The 17,066-nt window shown below is 38.3% G+C and overlaps 1 protein-coding gene across 1 annotated transcript in view; it reads left to right on the forward strand.

Annotated features, from left to right (window-relative positions):
- Positions 1-17,066, forward strand: part of STK38L (serine/threonine kinase 38 like) — a 79,627-nt gene that overhangs the window by 22,318 nt on the left and 40,243 nt on the right. Inside the window, 1 exon segment of the mRNA XM_017849990.1 lies at positions 14,914-15,031. Coding sequence (XP_017705479.1) covers positions 15,025-15,031 — 7 coding nt within the window. The 5' untranslated portion in view covers positions 14,914-15,024.

Genomic DNA, 17,066 nt, shown 5'->3' on the forward strand with positions numbered 1-17,066 from the left:
TTGCTTCGTTTTTTAAATTTTAGTTTGACTCAATTTTACAGTTTCAGGATTTTGTTTCTGTTGTAGGTTTTAAGCTTTTCTTTTATAAGTAGTTACTATCCTAGTCTGAAATCTATACATTGTTTCAGTAATTAATTCATTATGTAAATTTGCCGATCATTCATCTAAAGGGAATAAATGTTAACTTTTTAAAAAATTTTGACTTGTGTCACAGATGAGAATATGAAGTATATCTGTACAATAAAGGAAAATGAAACATCAACGTATCTACGACAGGTTAAGAAGCAGAACTTGACTGGGCATGGTGGCTCACGCCTGTAATCCCAGCACTTTGGAGGCAGAAGTGGGAAGATCACTTGAAGCCAGGAGTTGGAGACCAGCTTGGTCAATAAGGAAGACCTCATCTCTAACAACAACCACAACAACAAAAAATTAGCCAGGCACGGTGGCACATGATTATAGTCCCAGCTACTGGTGCAGCTTCAAACTCCTGGCCTCAAGCTGTCTTCCCAACTCAGCTTCATGTTCCATTGAACATTGTTAGGCAGTGTCTCCTATTCTACATGTGCAGCTTTATTTTTACAGTATGTACCTGGAGTGGAATTGCTTGGTCATTGGGCATGTGTGTGTTCAGCTTTATTGAGTGGCATCAAACTGTCCTCCAAAGCAGTTATACCAATCTATACCCTCACCAGCAGTGAATAGTCTTCCCATTGTTCTTCCTTAATGAAATTAGATATTCACAGCCTTTTAGGTTTTGGCTAGAGTATGAAGTGGTATTTCTTTGGGGTTTTAATGTTCGTTTCCTGATTAGAATTGTAGTTGAGTATCTTTTATTATGTTTATGAGCCATTTATGTTTTCTTTTCTGTGAAATTCCTATTTGGGTTTTTTGTTCATTTTAAATTTTGTTGTTTGTGTTTTTCTTACATAGGAATTCTTCATGCATTCAAGATGCATGTGTATTGTTTAGAATAGTACCTGAAACATAGAAACAACTTTGTAAGAATAGCTATCATTGTATTACCATTGTATTTAATCCTTTGTTTTATGTGTTACAATTATCTTCTGCTAGTTTGTGGATTATTTTTCATTCTGTGATGCTAATTTTTTAACCTGGTATTATATTATTTCAAAAATACGCCATCTTGAATAGTCTACATGTTCATAACCATGACATATTCATGTTGTATATGTTCTGTGTCATAACCCATAACTTTCAATCGTTTTTTTTTTTGAGATGGAGATTTGATTTGTCACCCAGGCTGCAGTGCAATGGCGTGATCTTGGCTCACTGCAGCCTCTGCCTTCCGGGTTCGTTTCAAGCGATTCCCTGCCTCAGCCTCCCAAGTAGCTGGGATAACAGGCACCTGACCACCTACGCCTGCTAGTTTTTTTTATTTATTTTTTTTCATTTCTTTAAGTTAGGGTACAGGCATAACGTGCAGGTTGTTACAATATATTACTTGTGCCATGTTGGTGTGCTGTACCCATCCAACTCAGTCAGACCCATCAATTCATGCATTATTCATGGTATTAACTCCCCATGCAATCCCTCCCCTCCCCCCCTCCCCATGATAGCCCCAGTGTTGTGATGTTCCCTTCCCGGTCCAAGTGATCTACATTGTCATTCCCACCTATGAGTGAGAACATCGGGTGTTTGGTTTTCTCTTCTGTGACAGTGTTGCTAAGAATGATGTTTCCCAGCTGCGATCCATGTCCCTACAAAGGACGCAAACTCATCCTTTTTTATGGCTGCATAGTATTCCATGGTGTATATGTGCCACATTTTCTTAATGCCTGGCTAGTTTTTGTATTTTTAATAGAGACGATGTTTCACCATGTTGGCCAGGCTGGTCTCGAACTCCTGACCTCAGGTTATCCGCCCACCTTGGCCTCCCAAAGTGTTGGGATTACAGGTGTGAGCAGCTGCACCAGGCCAACTTTTAAGTACCATTTTTTGCTGCTGTTTCTTTTTTTGAACCCCAGGAAAAAAATCAACCCATTTAATCCCCTGTTCAAACTGCTACAATTTTATTTTCGGTGTTGTCGCCTAGTTGTAGATGTATTTATCTCTCCAAATGTACCGTGATTATTTCGAAATCAAAACGTTTTTGGCATTGTGATTTCAAAAGTTTAATCTTAAGACTTTAGGAACTACCTGAAATCTGCAACAATTGCCTATAAGGGATCCAAATGAATCTCTTTTTTATTTTTTATTTTGGAGACAGTGTCTCCATCATCCAGGCTGGAGGGCAGTCGTGTGATTGTGGCTCACTGTAACCTCTACCTCCAAGGCCCAGGCAATCCTCCCCCCTCAGCCTGCCGAGCAGCTGGGTCTACCAGTGTGTCGCCACACCCACCTGATTGATTCTTTTTTATTTACTTACTTATTTTGAGTCTCACTGTGTCGTCTAGGCTGGAGTGCAGTGGCATGATCTCAGCTCACTGCAACCTCTGCCTCCTGGGTTTAAGCAATTATCTTGCCTCAGCCTCCCGAGTAGCAGGGATTACAGGAGTACGCCACCACACCCAGCTAATGTTTGTATTTTTAGTAGAGATGGGGTATCACCATGTTGGTCAAGCTGTTCTTGAACTCCAGACCTCAAGTAATCCACCTGCCTTGGGCTCCCAAAGTGCTGGGATTATAGACATGAGCCACCGCGCCCAGCCCTTTTAAATTTTTTTTATAGAGACAAGGTCTCACTTTGTTGTCCAGGCTGGTCTTGAACTCCTGGGCTCAAGGGATCCTCCCACCTCCACCTCCCAAATTGCTGGGATTACAGGTGTGAACCACCATGCCTGGCTTGAATCATAAACTATGATTTTAGTTGAATCTTTATGATGTTATTTGTAATATGTAACTTGCTAACCAAACTGTCTAAGAATTACTTCCTTTAGTGGAGAGATCCTAATTATCTTTTGGTAGATTTTTCCGAATACTGGAGGATGACAAAAGGGACACGTTAACAGTGTAATTGTAAAGGTAACAGTGACGATAGCAGTGATAATGATAATTATAATTTCTTCAAATTATATCATGAATCAGGTACTGCGCTAAGTGCATGACATGTATTAACTCACAACAGTCCTTTTGATCTGTGAGAAAACCAAGGCACAGGCAGATGTAGTAACTTGTCTAAGATCACACAGCCAGCAGGAATGGAATTAGGGATTCAAAGTCAGTCAGTCTAGTGGCAGAGTTTTAGAAGTAGATTCATAGATATTATCAACTTAGTATCTGAAGAAACACTAATTCATTTTTAGTTTTTAAAAGAAGAATTCACCTAAAACTTTGTTTTTTAAATGTGATGATGAGAGAATGGGAAAATACATTTTCATTGTGGTTGGTGGGATCCAGTACTTTTAAGGAAGGAGCAGAACTTGGAGCTGGAGTTGCCTAATGGAAGTGTATAGTGGATCAGGCTTTCATTATGAATGTTTTGGCTCCTCATGAGTGGATGCTGGCCTCTGAAAGATTTCAGAAAATTCCTAACTTGTAATTCAGTTTCCCATATGCCAAATGCAAATGTTTGGAGGGTAGTTAATAGAGAATGGTTTTAAATATTCCACAGAGGACTCCCAGTTGGTTTTTGAGCTTGTATAGTTACTGTCCAGTTGAGACAGAGCCATTCTGAAAGACTACAGCTATTTGGGAGATAGCTAACCATATTTGAAGTGTGTCTACTCATTAGCTTTATTTTTTTATTTTTTATTTTGAGATGGAGGCTTGCTCTGTCACCCAGGCTGGAGTGCAGTGGCACGATCTCGGCTTACTGCATCCTCTGCCTCCTGAGTTCAAGACATCCTCCTGCCTCAGCCTCCTGAGTAGCTGGGATTACAGGCGCACGCCATCACGCCTGGCTAATTTTTGTATTTTTAGTAGAGACGGGGTTTCACCATGTTGGCTAGACTGGTCTCGAACTTCTGACATCAAGTAATCCACCTGCCTTGGCCTTCCAAAGTGCTGGGATTACAGGCGTGAGGTTAAAAGTATTTTCCTCCTCTGAATCTTTATTTTGGATTTTAAACGCTCTCATTGGTTCATAAAGCAGTTTTCATTAGGTTGCTGTTACTGCTTCGGCTCTTGGCTATTTTTAGATAGAGTTTTCACTCAGCTGTGGTTTGTTTACTTAGCTGTAAGCAAATATAAATAATAAAATGAATTAATGCCAGTTCATGTACTCTAAAAATTATAGGGTTAAATGGCTAAGCAAAAATAATGAGACATTATAGCTTCTTATCCATTCAGTTTTGAGTAGAATGAGCACAGCATTGAACGAGCATGTATAGGAAAGATAGTACTGAGGTGATTCGCTGTAGGGTATTATGCTGATGAATTAGCTAGGGTGTGTATATTAGTGGAAAAGTTTAAGAACTTTGCCATGGGATTTAAATATTATGCTTTTTTTTCCTTTTGACTTCCCTGCAAGGAAGGACTGGGAAAGTAGCTCTTTTCCCTCCTTTATTTGGTCATAATAAAGGATTGCAAATTAATTAGCTGCATTCAAGGCATCACACAGATTGAATTCCATATTTGTCTTGGAGGGAAGTCCAGACTTCTGCCTGGGGCGACTGAATCTGCTTTGTGAGACTGGGTGCAACTTCCGTGTATTCAAGGGTGGGATCATCTTGTCAACAGCCAAATGTCTTACAAGATGTAAGTCACTTAGAAGAAATTATCCCCCCAAATGTGGTTTGTTTTTAATGTTTCTTTCAAAACCTCTCCTCCCCCAACACACAGTACAGCAGAGAAAAGTTGCACCTGCCTGCTACTTGGCAATAGATTCCATGATGATTGATTGTGGGCATTGTTTTCTATGTGGGTTGGGAACAGAAAAATGCTCTTTAACCTTTTACCAGGTCTCTGATAAGTACTGAAAACTTTGGCAGTTAAATGTGGACTGTAAAAGAAACATGGAAAGAAATACTGGAAAAACAAAAATGGAATGACCTTTATGCTACGTTGACAAAGCCAGTTTGTGTTTGATATTTTTTCTTCCTTATTTTGTGTGTTTATCTTTTTTCTTTTAAACAAGGGTGGAGTTTTTCTACTTTGTTGATCCCTGTAAATGGCTATGATTTCTTTTATTGAGAAGGTCCAGTATTGGAGGCAGAGTGGGAGGGGTCCTGGACTGGGAGCCAAATGGTGGCTCCATTTCTAAATGTGTGACCCTAGACAAGGCTTGCCAACTTCTTGAGCCTCAGCTTTTTAATCTTTAATACCAGCCCACCTACACATGACTTGGGAGAGTAGTATGCATAGTGTGAAGAGTCCTGGGCTAGTGAGTGTGACAGGCTTGTTTTGGTTTTATAACATTTATAACATACACATCTCTGAGCCCATTTTTTTCTATTGCAAAATGGCAGTAATGTTACGTACCACTTGTTAGGGCTAATCAAAACCAAAGGAGATAATGTATATAAAGTATTAAGCATATTACCTACCACATAATTAATGTATAGTTAATTATTATGAATTGCTTATTTTTATTATTGTCAATAACATAGAGTGTTAGCATTGAATAAAGTTCTGGGTATGGAATAGAATGATCAGATTTCTAGGTTTTGATGTTTGGTACTTTAGCCTCACTGCTGAGAAAATCTGGGAAGTATAAGGAGGTAATGGTTAAAAGATAGGCAGAATTTTCTAATTTCAGAATAATAGTCATTAACAGCAGGACACTGTCTAGATAATCTACCTTTCTGTGCCTTTTTATCTTTGTTCAAATAAAGATAATGTGTTTTGAGGAAACAATATTGCTGTTGTTTTGTAAAAATTGAAACATAAGTAGGTATGGTTTGTGGCACTGAGGACTGACTGATCGCTTCTGATACTTCTCTTCGAAATGCCCTTTTTGGGCCGGGCGCAGTGACTCACACCTGTAATTCCAGCACTTTGGGAGGCTGAGGTGGGCGGATCACAAGGTCAAGAAATCGAGACCATCCTGGCCAACATGGGGAAACCCTGTCTCTACTAAAAATACAAAAATTAGCTGGGCGTGGTGGTGCACACGTGTAATCCCAGCTACTCGGGAGGCTGAGGCAGGAGAATCGGTTGAACCCAGGAGGCAGAGATTTCAGTGAGCCGAGAACGTGCCACTGCACTCCAGCCTGGCAACAGAGCAAGACTCTGTCAAAAAAGAAAAAAAAAAAAAGAAAGGCCCTTTTTGGAGCTCAGATAAAGACACTATGTAATTTGTAAGAAAAAAAGGTGTCCTGTTGGAGTCTACATGTCGGGAGTGTCTAAATCTTAAGTAACCAGAGCTTAACTGTCCTTTCCATTATTTTAAGAAATGATGGTGAGGATCATTGCTGATACGGTTTTCAAATCTGGGGAGAAAGGTTACAGAATGGTGTAAAATCACCTGAAAAAGAATTCTTTTTGTTTGTGCATTTTATCAAGTCACTACTAATCTAGCCAGCCGGGAGTTACCATCTGTACTATGGGGCAGTGACCAGAGAAAACAGGTCCAGTCTATTTCATGTGTTTAATAATTTATCACGTTCACATATAACCCACATTTATTCAGTACCTATAGATGCTGTGCTTGAAGCACATAAGCCATTCATGATGAATACATACTATTGTTCAATGCTGCAGTTCGTATGTTATTTTGAAAGACAGAGGGAGAAATAGTAGAGTACCTACAACTTGCATTTCCAAACTCGTCTCTTTTATACTTTGAGGAAGGAACTTGTAACCTTTATTGTACATTAATGATTACTTATATAACTCACTATGTTTTCTTTTCTCTACTTCCAAACCCAAGAAGGCATTCTAACAGTATCTCAGTAATCTCTGATAACCCTGCCCCAGTTCAGTCATATCCTGGTAGGCCATTTTAGTTATCTCATAATTACAGTAAACCTCCCTTCCATTCCTCCACTCTTCCTTCATTCCTTAAACATTGCCAGCAACCACCAAATCCACCTTCCTGCCCCAACAATTAATCTAAAATGTAAATTGGACCACATCATTCTCAGACTTAAAATCCTTTAAATGACTTCCTTACCACTTTTCAAGGTACCATCCAAATTCTATGGCATCACGTTCATGGTCCTTCTCAATCTGGTTCCTGCTTTCCTGTCCTCCCTCATCTTCTGCCACTTTCTCTCTCACCCTTTCATACAAAATTATTTACAAATTCCTTGTTCTCTCACACTACTAAGGCCTTTTGGTACTTTCAGCTCCATCACCCCATCATCCTACTTAGTTTGTGTTGTTATTCATTTGTTTGTGTCTGTCTTCCATGATTAGACTGCATTTTTTTTTTTTTTTTTTTTGAGACGGAGTTTCATTCTTGTTGCCCAGGCTGGAGTGCAATGTGTGGTCTCAGCTCACTGCAACCTCTGCTTCCCAGGTTCAAGTGATTCTCTTGCCTCAGCCTCCCAAGTAGCTGGGATTACGGGCACCTGCCACCACGCCTGGCTAATTTTTTTGTATTTTTAATAGAGATGGGGTTTCATCATGTTGGCCAGGCTGGTCTTGGACCCCTGACCTCAGGTGTTCCACTCACCTTGGGCTTCCAAACTGTTGGGATTACAGGCGTGAGCCCACGCCCGGCCTGATTAGAGTGCATCTTGAAGGCAGAGATTCTGTGTCACTTAACTTTGAATTATACCCACATGTCACACTGCCTGGTGCATAGTATGCATTCCCTAAATGTTTCTCAAATAAATACATAAATGAGGGATGAAAGATACTCCCATGTGGTCACAGTGTACCCTTATAACATTTGCAGTTCTTACTATATGATATAATATCTGTAAGCCAGTTTTATAAATCCGATAATCATGATATGGCTAAAAGGGAACATAAATATCTTATCCATAAACTCAAAATCAAAGAGACTGAGTAACTTAGACAAGAGCACACAGCTGACTAACAGTGCCTCAGGACTAACCTGGCCTGCCTCCCTGATCCCCTTGCCATGGATAGGCCTAACAAATTGAAATGTGTGCAAGACTTAATAGATTGATATTTAAATCATTTATTTTAGCTTTGAGATTTTTTTTTAAAAAACTTCATTATGGAAAAATTTAAGTATACACAAAAGTAAATGAAAGAGTCAATTGTACCCCCATGTGTGCACATCACCAGCTTAAACAGTTCTCAAACCATGACCAGTCTTGATTCATCTATTCCCACACCTACTCCCCTTCGCGTTATTTTGCAGTAAATCCTTGATATTGTATGATTTCATTGGGAAATATTTTAGTATGTACAGGATAGGTTTTTAAACTTCTAAATATGAGTTTCTCTGATATTCCGGGAAGTCATGATAATTGAAACAAAATAATGAAGCCCATTGAAGACACAACTGCAGAAATCTGGCAGCCTGTCCCTGTGCTTTCTCCTTCTCTGTGAAGCTGTTCCCAGGACCACGACTTCCACAGAGCCCATCTCCTAGAAATTCCTTTTGTTCACATGCCCTGGAGAGAGTTGTGCTTTGTTGTTTAAATTGTGCAAGGTGGAGGTGCAAGGAAGAAAAGCAATGGTGATTATATGAATGAGAGTAGATACTAGTTAGTAAAAAGCAAGATACTCTATTTATGTATAAGGTTAAATAGTTTTTAAAAATCATCCATAAAAAAACCTTTAAAATTCCTTGGAATCTTTGTCATTTCTATTTTATAAAAATTACAGCATAAACTAGTAACTGAAGTTTATATTATGAATTATTGCAAACATACACGAAGTTATGGAGAAAAATACAAGGAACATTCATGTGTCTACTGCATATCTTTACCAAGTCTCTATTTTGCCCTGTTGCCTCAGATTTTCTTTAAGTAACAGTGCATTGCAGATAGAGTTCAGATGCCTTGGTAATCCTTCCTTTCCTCTCTCCCAGAAATAACCATTATCCTGGATTTAGATTTATTGTTTTAAAGCATGTATAACCTTATGTTGAATAGCATCTTGCCTTTCATAAAGCATTTTACCTCTCTCATTTGATCTTCACAACTCTTGAAGTATTTACGTCACTTCTAAATATGTGCAACCCACCAAATTATCCCAATTTCACTTAACACAAAGCTATAAGGTATGAAGTGAATTAGTGTTTCATGATTTACAGTGTATCATCTCATTAGAAATAGAGTCCTGAGGCACGTGTGTGAAAACTTCACACCCTGCTTTATTCCTGTGTTTAACTTAAAGTACCAGTAATTACCTTTCAAAAGTATAAAGCACTTTGGGAAGCTGAGGTGGTAGCATCTCTTGAGCCCAGGGCTTTGAGACCAGCCTGGGCAATAGAGCAAGACCTCCATCTCAACACACACACACACACACACACACACACACACACAAACACACACACACACAGCAGTAGGAGGACTGGAAGGAACCTCAGAGGGTTAAATAGTCTTTAACTCCCTGATTTTAGTGAAACCGCCTTAAAACCAACTCACAGGGAAGTTTTCTGTTCATTTCAAAGGACATAATTGAGGAAGGAAGAGCTGTCTACCCTCTCTAAGTAATGTTTTCTCGAATGACAGATGAGTAAAGAAATCATGGAGATGTCTTATCTCATAATTCTTTAAAAATTAAATAACCATGGAGTTTGCATATAACTTAAAAAATTTAAAGCAAACTTCCATTCCAGTTCCTCCTGACCAGTTTTTCCAGCTATTTGAGCCATATTTTTTGCTCCTTGGAAGGAGATACAGTGCTCATCCTGTTTATTCAAGTAAAATTTAAAAAAAAAAGAAAACTTTCCCCCCTTAAAAAAAAAAGTCTAGAGCCGGTAAAAATTTCTGACTCAGTAATTTTGGAAAGAATTGCCTCTTTCCACAAATAGATGAGCTTACATACTAGGTCTTCCAAGTGGACTAGTAAATTTCCGTGATGTCAGGAAACTGGGTGGAGTTTTTATGGATGCAAGTCCAGTGGAGGAGGGACTTTTCAGGTCACGTATAAGGAGAGTAGGATCAGATTCTGGTTTTGAATAACCTATAAGCCACAAAGCATGGGGCTTTCCCATTGGGTTAATCTAGTGCTGGCCACAGTTTAGGCATATGATCTAGAGTAGTTGCTGCAATTAAGAGATGCTTTCTTATAGGATCTTTGCCCTTTTATTGGAAGGTTGTAAGTGTAGCCCAGCCTTGATTTATAAACCAACTTGACATAATCACTGTTTCTTTTCATGTGGACTTCTGAATAGCTGTCACTAAATTTTGATTACCACCAGGCATTTAGTTAAGCTAGAGCTGAGCTATTTGATCTATTAGTTTTTCCTGGGCACTGCAGCCCACACTGATCTTCCCCTGTTCTAAAGCCCTGTTTATATCAGAAAGGCCCACCCAGGCTAATTGTTTATATGGGTTAGTCTTAACTTTTTCTTCGACAATTTTATAGGATCTTAGCATGCTCATATCATGTCTCCTACTATTTGGGTCTCTTCCTACTATCATATTGCCTGGTACATTGATAGGTGCTAGTACCTAAAGCCTTACCTAAAGCCGATGAAACTATTAGCTTAGTTGGCTTTTTCAAGGTTTGTCTTTATTTAGTCACCCTGAAAGCCTACGTGTCTTGCAAACACGATCTACTAGGTTTGTTGAAGATCTCATTTTGTTTTCTATAATCAATAACAGACACTGTAAGTTTGGATGCAATTTTTTAAAAGGACTTTAAAAACCTTAACTCTCAGTTTGGATACTTGTCCCCTGGCTGGCAGAAATACCTTGGCAAAGTAGCTAAAGTCAGCCCTGAAACTGAAATCAGCTGAGGCTGGATAGTTTAAATCATAAGAGGAGGGGCCTGCCCAAATAAATGTCAAAATACAGACAGTCCCTGACTTAGGATTTTTCAACTTTAGTTTGGGTTTATTGGGATATAAGCCCATCAAGGAGGTCCTTATGATTACTACTGAATGTGCCCCATTTTCGGACCATCATAAAGTTGAAAAATTGTAAGTTGGGGAATGTCTGCTCTGCTACTGCTATTAAATGCACTTTTGACTTAGCAATGATGTAGCCCCATTGAAAGTCAAGGATCATCTTTTTATTATACAGCTGTGAAAATAAAATAGTTGGTTTAGCTGTGATAATAAATGTCTAAATAGATTAAAGGAGCAGAGTCTCAAAATGGACTGTTTCTGGCACAAAAACTCTCTACTTCTAAGTCTTAGTACGCATATTTTTTTCCCTTAGTTTTAAAAAAATGTTTGCTGGCTGGGCTCGGTGGCTCATGCCTGGAATCCCAGCACTTTGGGAGGCTGAGGCAGGCAGATCACCTGAGGTCAGGCATTCAAGACCCCTCTGGCCAACATGGCAAAACCCTGTCTCTATGAAAAAATACAAAAATTAACTGGGCATGGGGACGGGCACCTGTAATCCCAGCTGTTCGGGAGGCTGAGGTAGGGAGAATCGCTTGAACCCGGGAGGCGGAGGTTGCAGCGAGCCAAGAATGCGCCACTGCACTCCAGCCTGGGTGACAGAACAAGACCCTGTCTCAAAAAAAAAAAAAAATTGCTACATTCTTAAGTGTGACTCTCTTTAGCTTTGTGAAACCTTGAGGTTGTTGTTTTATGCAAGGTTTATAATGAAAGAGATGAGAAAATACAAGTCATTATAAAGAACTTGATGTTTTCTAGAACAACATACTCTAAAAAGGGAAGCTTATACATTTGAAAAATAAAAGTCTGATGAGAGACCATATAGCTGAGGGTTCTGAGCTTAGGGTGACAGGTTCCATTTACTGGCTGTAGGTCTTTGGAATGATGACTTAACTAATCCTACTTCCTTATTTGTCAGTGTGGTAAGCACCTACTTTGTAGAACTGTAAAGATCAAAGAACATCATGCATGTTAAACTTTTAGTACTGTACCTAACACAGAAGTGTTGATAAAAGTTACCTATGGTTATTATTTTACAAGAAGACCTTTAAAAGTACTATGAAGGGTTTCTGTTTCTAAATTCTAAGATATATAGTAGTCATGAACATTTCAGAAAGGCAATGTTGTTTTCAAATCAATTTCACAGTTTTCTTGAGGGAGATAAGCAGTTCTTCCCTTAGCAAAATAAGAACTTTTGACTATTCAATGAAGGAGAATCAAAATCAGTACTGATTCCAGCTACCTTTTCTTTATTTTCTGTGAGATGCTGAGCAAGTTACTTGCTAGTGATGTTTTTCATTTTTATAGAGAATAAAAAATAAACGAATTAGGTTTGAATTTCAGTGGGAAATAATTAGGTTAGATGTAAGAACGCTCTGATTGTAAGGCTGCCAAGCAGCCGAGAGGGAGTCCTTTGTCACCATTAGGAGACTGTGCCAGAGGAGCTTTTTCTTTCGGGCCTCTTAAGGCTACTTCAGGCGTCCTGGGAACCCATCTAGATGCACCTTCAACCTAGACTTCAACCTTGACTCCTGTGATGGCATCTTTGCCAGGATTCTGGCTGCCATTCAACGTTGGTTAGTCTTGCTGTTCATGTAGAAAGCATTCTGATACTTTTTTCCTATTTAGATAAGTAAATGAAGATGGCATAATATAGACAGCACATATTTTAAATAGTCTGAAATAATTGCATAGATTTCCAACAGATTATAAAACTCTTTAAAAAGCGTACAGAGCTGTTTGGGCAAGAAGGGCAGTTTGAATCTGGCACGGCAACACAGCCTTGTCTTTGTTAGAAGGTTAGACGAGTTGATCCTTTTAGGTTTCTTTAAAACAAGGAATTATAAAACCATTTAAGATTTACTAAGAATAAATAAGGTGATCATGTAAGAGAAGACCAGTAATTCTCTTGAGTTGCCTTTAGGGAGCTACAGATTTATTTTTGGCTAAGCTTTAGCTTCATTTAACTGACTCTGGTTGTAAAAAGTAGGCATGGTCATTAGAACAGCTCTAGCGTGAGCAGGGTTCACATCCCTGCTCTGACGTTTTTGAGTTGAGAGGCCTCTGGTAAATAACCTCTGTGAGCCCCAGTTTCCCGTTTCTAAAATGGAGAAATAGTACCTACCTCATAGAGTTGTTGTGAAGATTACATAAGATAATGTACACAGTACTGCCTGGCACAGAGAAGGTGTTTTATAAATGGTATCCATGACGACGACAGTGGTGATAAGGACGGAGATAAGGATAATGCTTAGTTGATTTCCAGATAATCATGATCTAAGCTGGGAAGTTTTCTGTCAAAGAGTAAATTGAGGCGAGGCACGGTGTCTCAGGCCAGTAATCCCAGCACTTTGAGAGGCTGAGACCGGTGGATCACCTGAGGTCAGGAGTTCGAGACAAGCCTGGCCAACATGGTGGAACCCCATCTCCACTAAAAATACAAAAAATTAGCCGGGCATGGTGATGGGTGCCTGTAATCCCAGCTACTTGGGAAGCTGATACCAGAGAATTGCTTGAACCTGGGAGGCAGAGGCTGCAGTGAGCCAAGATCACGCCATTGCACTCCAGCCTGGGTGACAGAGGGAGACTCTGTCTCAAAACCAAAAACAGAACACCAGAGTAAACTGACATTAATTTTTAAAAAGAAATGATATATGCTGGTCCAAATAAATAAACAATGAAGTCTTAATGTCATATCTGAATAACAGAAAATCTTAGTTTGGAAAACTGCTTGTACTTACATTCTCAACTTTTGAGTCGGGTGATGGTAGTTTTGATTTGATCCTATTGATTTATAGGAAAATGTCTACTTCTCGTGTAATAAATACAGTTCCTGCAAGAGCTAAAGCACACTCTTTTTCTTCTGTTGTATAAGTTGAAATTATTTAAATATTGGCATTATGGTATGATGTCAGCTATTTAAAATGGCCTGTGATAGTTACATTGTTCAATTATAATTGGAATCTCTTAAATAATGAATTTTTAAATAGAAAAGTGGGCAACAGTCTTAAATCATGCAGGCTTACAAAAGCAATAGTGTACTTAAAATATATAAAAATAGGCTTAAGTAATTGAATGCAAAGGAATGTATAAGGCAACAACTAAGGTTTTTTTTTTTTTTTTTTTTTTTTTTTTTTTTTTTTTTTTAACCTATCCAAACTGACAAAGTTTAAAAGATGGACATTGCCTAGTGTTGGTGCTCTTGTATAACTATTAATGGTCAATTGGTACTGTCTCTCTGGAAAGCAGGCTGGCCATGTATATCAGAATTTGAAATGTGAATGTTCTTTGACTCAACAGTTGCACATCTGGAAGTATATAATAAGGAAATAAGAGAAAGAGTGCATAGTCTGTGATCCTTGATGTTTATTACAGCATAACTAAAATACCCCTAAAATGGAAACCATCTAAACATCTGTTAGTGGGCATTAGTTTAAAACTATGGTGCTTAACAGAAGGTACAGTATGCCTGATTGCTTCGTTTAAGAGAAACCAGGGTTCAAAAGCTGGCTTCACCATGTCTAGCTGTATGATTTTGGGTAAGTAACTTAATCCAACTAAGTCTCACTTTTCTCTTCTATAAATCGGAAGAGTGGCACATGCTTTTTAAGGATATCATGAGGATTAAGTGAAATGATACACATAAAGCACAGCGTCTAGCACAAAATAACTCATTATATGTTAGCAACTATTATTACCATGTGCTCCGTAAAAAGGATGAAGTAGATCCATTTGTATTAATATTGAAAGGTGTCTATAAGATCATAGACACCTTTCAAAAAAGCAGTTTACACAATGGCTTGTTTTAAAGCTGTGTTAAAACTTATTTGTATTAATAGCCCATTTATGTTAAAACTGTATGTGTGTGTTTATGCATTAAAGTTTTGGAAGGACATAGCAACAGTTGTCTGAGTCTTAGGAACTATTCTAAGGACTTTAACACATATCAATCGTTACTTGATTAAAATTAGTTAATATATTTTAAGTGCTTGGAACAATGCCTATGCTTTATAAAACACTCAATAAACATTAGTTATTAATTTTCATATGCTGTCATTATCTCTATTTTGTAGATAAGAACACTGACACCCTGAGAGTTCTCACAGTTCGTAAGTGGCAGAGCCAGAATTTAAATCCAGGGAGTGTAACTCCAGTCTCTCACTCAACAGTTAAAACTGGATATTATGGGAGGTAGGATTGTGAGGTCACTTTCACTTTGCAATTTGTATACTTATGGATATTTTTACATGAAACATTTTATTTTTATATATGGGGCAGAAGATATCCAGTTTGGAAAGAAAATAGTGCATTTTTATATTTTAGAAATCTTTTTTTCCCCTCTGTTCTTTACTACCTATGGCATATTCCAGAGATCTGAATACATGTACACTTAGGTTGCCCTCATGCTAAGGGTCCTGAACAAGGAGTTCCCATGACCTCATACACTGTATAAGATTTTGAGACCCTAACTTTGGGGCATACAGCTAAATATATATTTAGAAGTAGAGTCAAATACATATTTAGAGGTACAGTCCCAGGCTAAATCTACGTCACTGAATGGTGATCAACTTCTGTAATTGAAATCTTAATAGCTTTCAAGAAACCTTTAGTCATAATATTTTGGTTTCCAGCAAGTTTGGGATAAAATTGTCATTCTTTGGTCATCCAAAGAAGGCAGGCAGAAGCCAGTTGTTTGATCCACAGATCAGTAATTGTAAGATAGGAAGCAGTGACTTAGGGTTAGATATGGACATCAATGTTAGGGCTATTAGATGCTACATAATCCAGGACTCAGCCCTGGCTATTAATGTTCTGATATCCAACTTTGCTGCAGGGGCAGTACAGTGTCCTGGAGTGGTCACTGCACTGTGAACTCTCAGCTAGAATGGGAGCTTTACCTGAAGGTTAAGTGACATGGTCTAATCCAAGCTTTTCCACCAAATAGCTAAATGTCTTTGGGCTTCAGTTCTGTAAAATGAGGGAGATGGATTAGATAATATAGTCTCTCTCACTTAATGACAGATAAGATGGTCTATACATCACTTAATGGTGACCACCTTCTGTAATTGAAATTGAATTCAAGTTTTGTGATTTTACCAGCGTTGCCTCTTGATGAACTAAATTTGCAATCTTAGACCTGTAGTAAAGTCTAGAAAGTTGCTAAATAGAATTGAACTTATAAACTGATTTATGGGAGTGTTTGCCAGTGTGCTGACTTGAATTACAGGATATCCTTGATGACAACCAACTATACACTTTACTTTTTATTCCATTTTAGGTATTTTTTCCCTCTCCTAGATTTGTTTTCCCAATAATCCAGAATTGTGTTCTAAAGATCACAAGTCAATAAAATGGTGTGGTCCTGTTCATTGCTTAGGTAGTAAGCTGTTCAGGTATTAATGATAAAGGTCATTACCACATAAAAATTTCCTTCCTGCCTCAAAGTTTTTTGTATTCTGATATCTTAATGAGATGGATGCCTTCTCTGTTTTCTCATGGTTGCGGAAGTCAAATGGTCTGTGTGTTTAACACAATATCTGAGTCTGATGAGTCACATGGTATGTCTGCTTTTAGTTGGGAACAGTTTTTTTTGGTCAGTTGTGATGGTCAAAAAAGTCTCTTGGGAGAGTTTAAATGACTCAAAATAACCAAACATAGCTCATAGCTACTTAGGTCTTAAAATTGTAAGCTTCGTGATACCATATTTTAATTTTAGTCTTATCTAATTTTTGTACCCCAAAGGACTGCTGCTTCTGGCTCTTACGTTGTTAAAACATTGGTCTGATTTCTTTCAGGGGGTGGTTTTCATTTGAAAAGGAACAGCAAACAAAATAACACAGCAATTTAAAAATTAAAATTAAGAAATAAAAAAGGAATTGGTACAACTGAGAAATGCTTGCAACTCTCTCCTGAAACTGCTCAGTGATGCAGAAGCTTTGAATGTTTTGAATGAATGGGAAAATTAAAATTTGAATTTATATTTGAAATTTATATTTTACATACTCACTTAAACTCAGTCTATTTTTCAAGTTTATTGTGTGTGCAAGTGTCTGGTTGGTCTGTCTGCCTCACTCTCTCTCTCTCTCGTTCCTATTCAGAGTTTACTTTTAAGAAAATGAAAAGCAAGTGTTCAGAGCTGCCCAAGCGTTGTATAGGTTTATGTGTTCAGGCTGCTTCCCAAGCTTGCTTCTCCCCTTCCCTTTGCCAGGGTGTCCCCGCCTCTCAC

The sequence above is a fragment of the Rhinopithecus bieti genome, unplaced genomic scaffold (assembly GCF_001698545.2).
Source record: "Rhinopithecus bieti isolate Rb0 unplaced genomic scaffold, ASM169854v2 scaffold_33437, whole genome shotgun sequence".
In the NCBI taxonomy this organism is placed as follows: domain Eukaryota; kingdom Metazoa; phylum Chordata; class Mammalia; order Primates; family Cercopithecidae; genus Rhinopithecus; species Rhinopithecus bieti.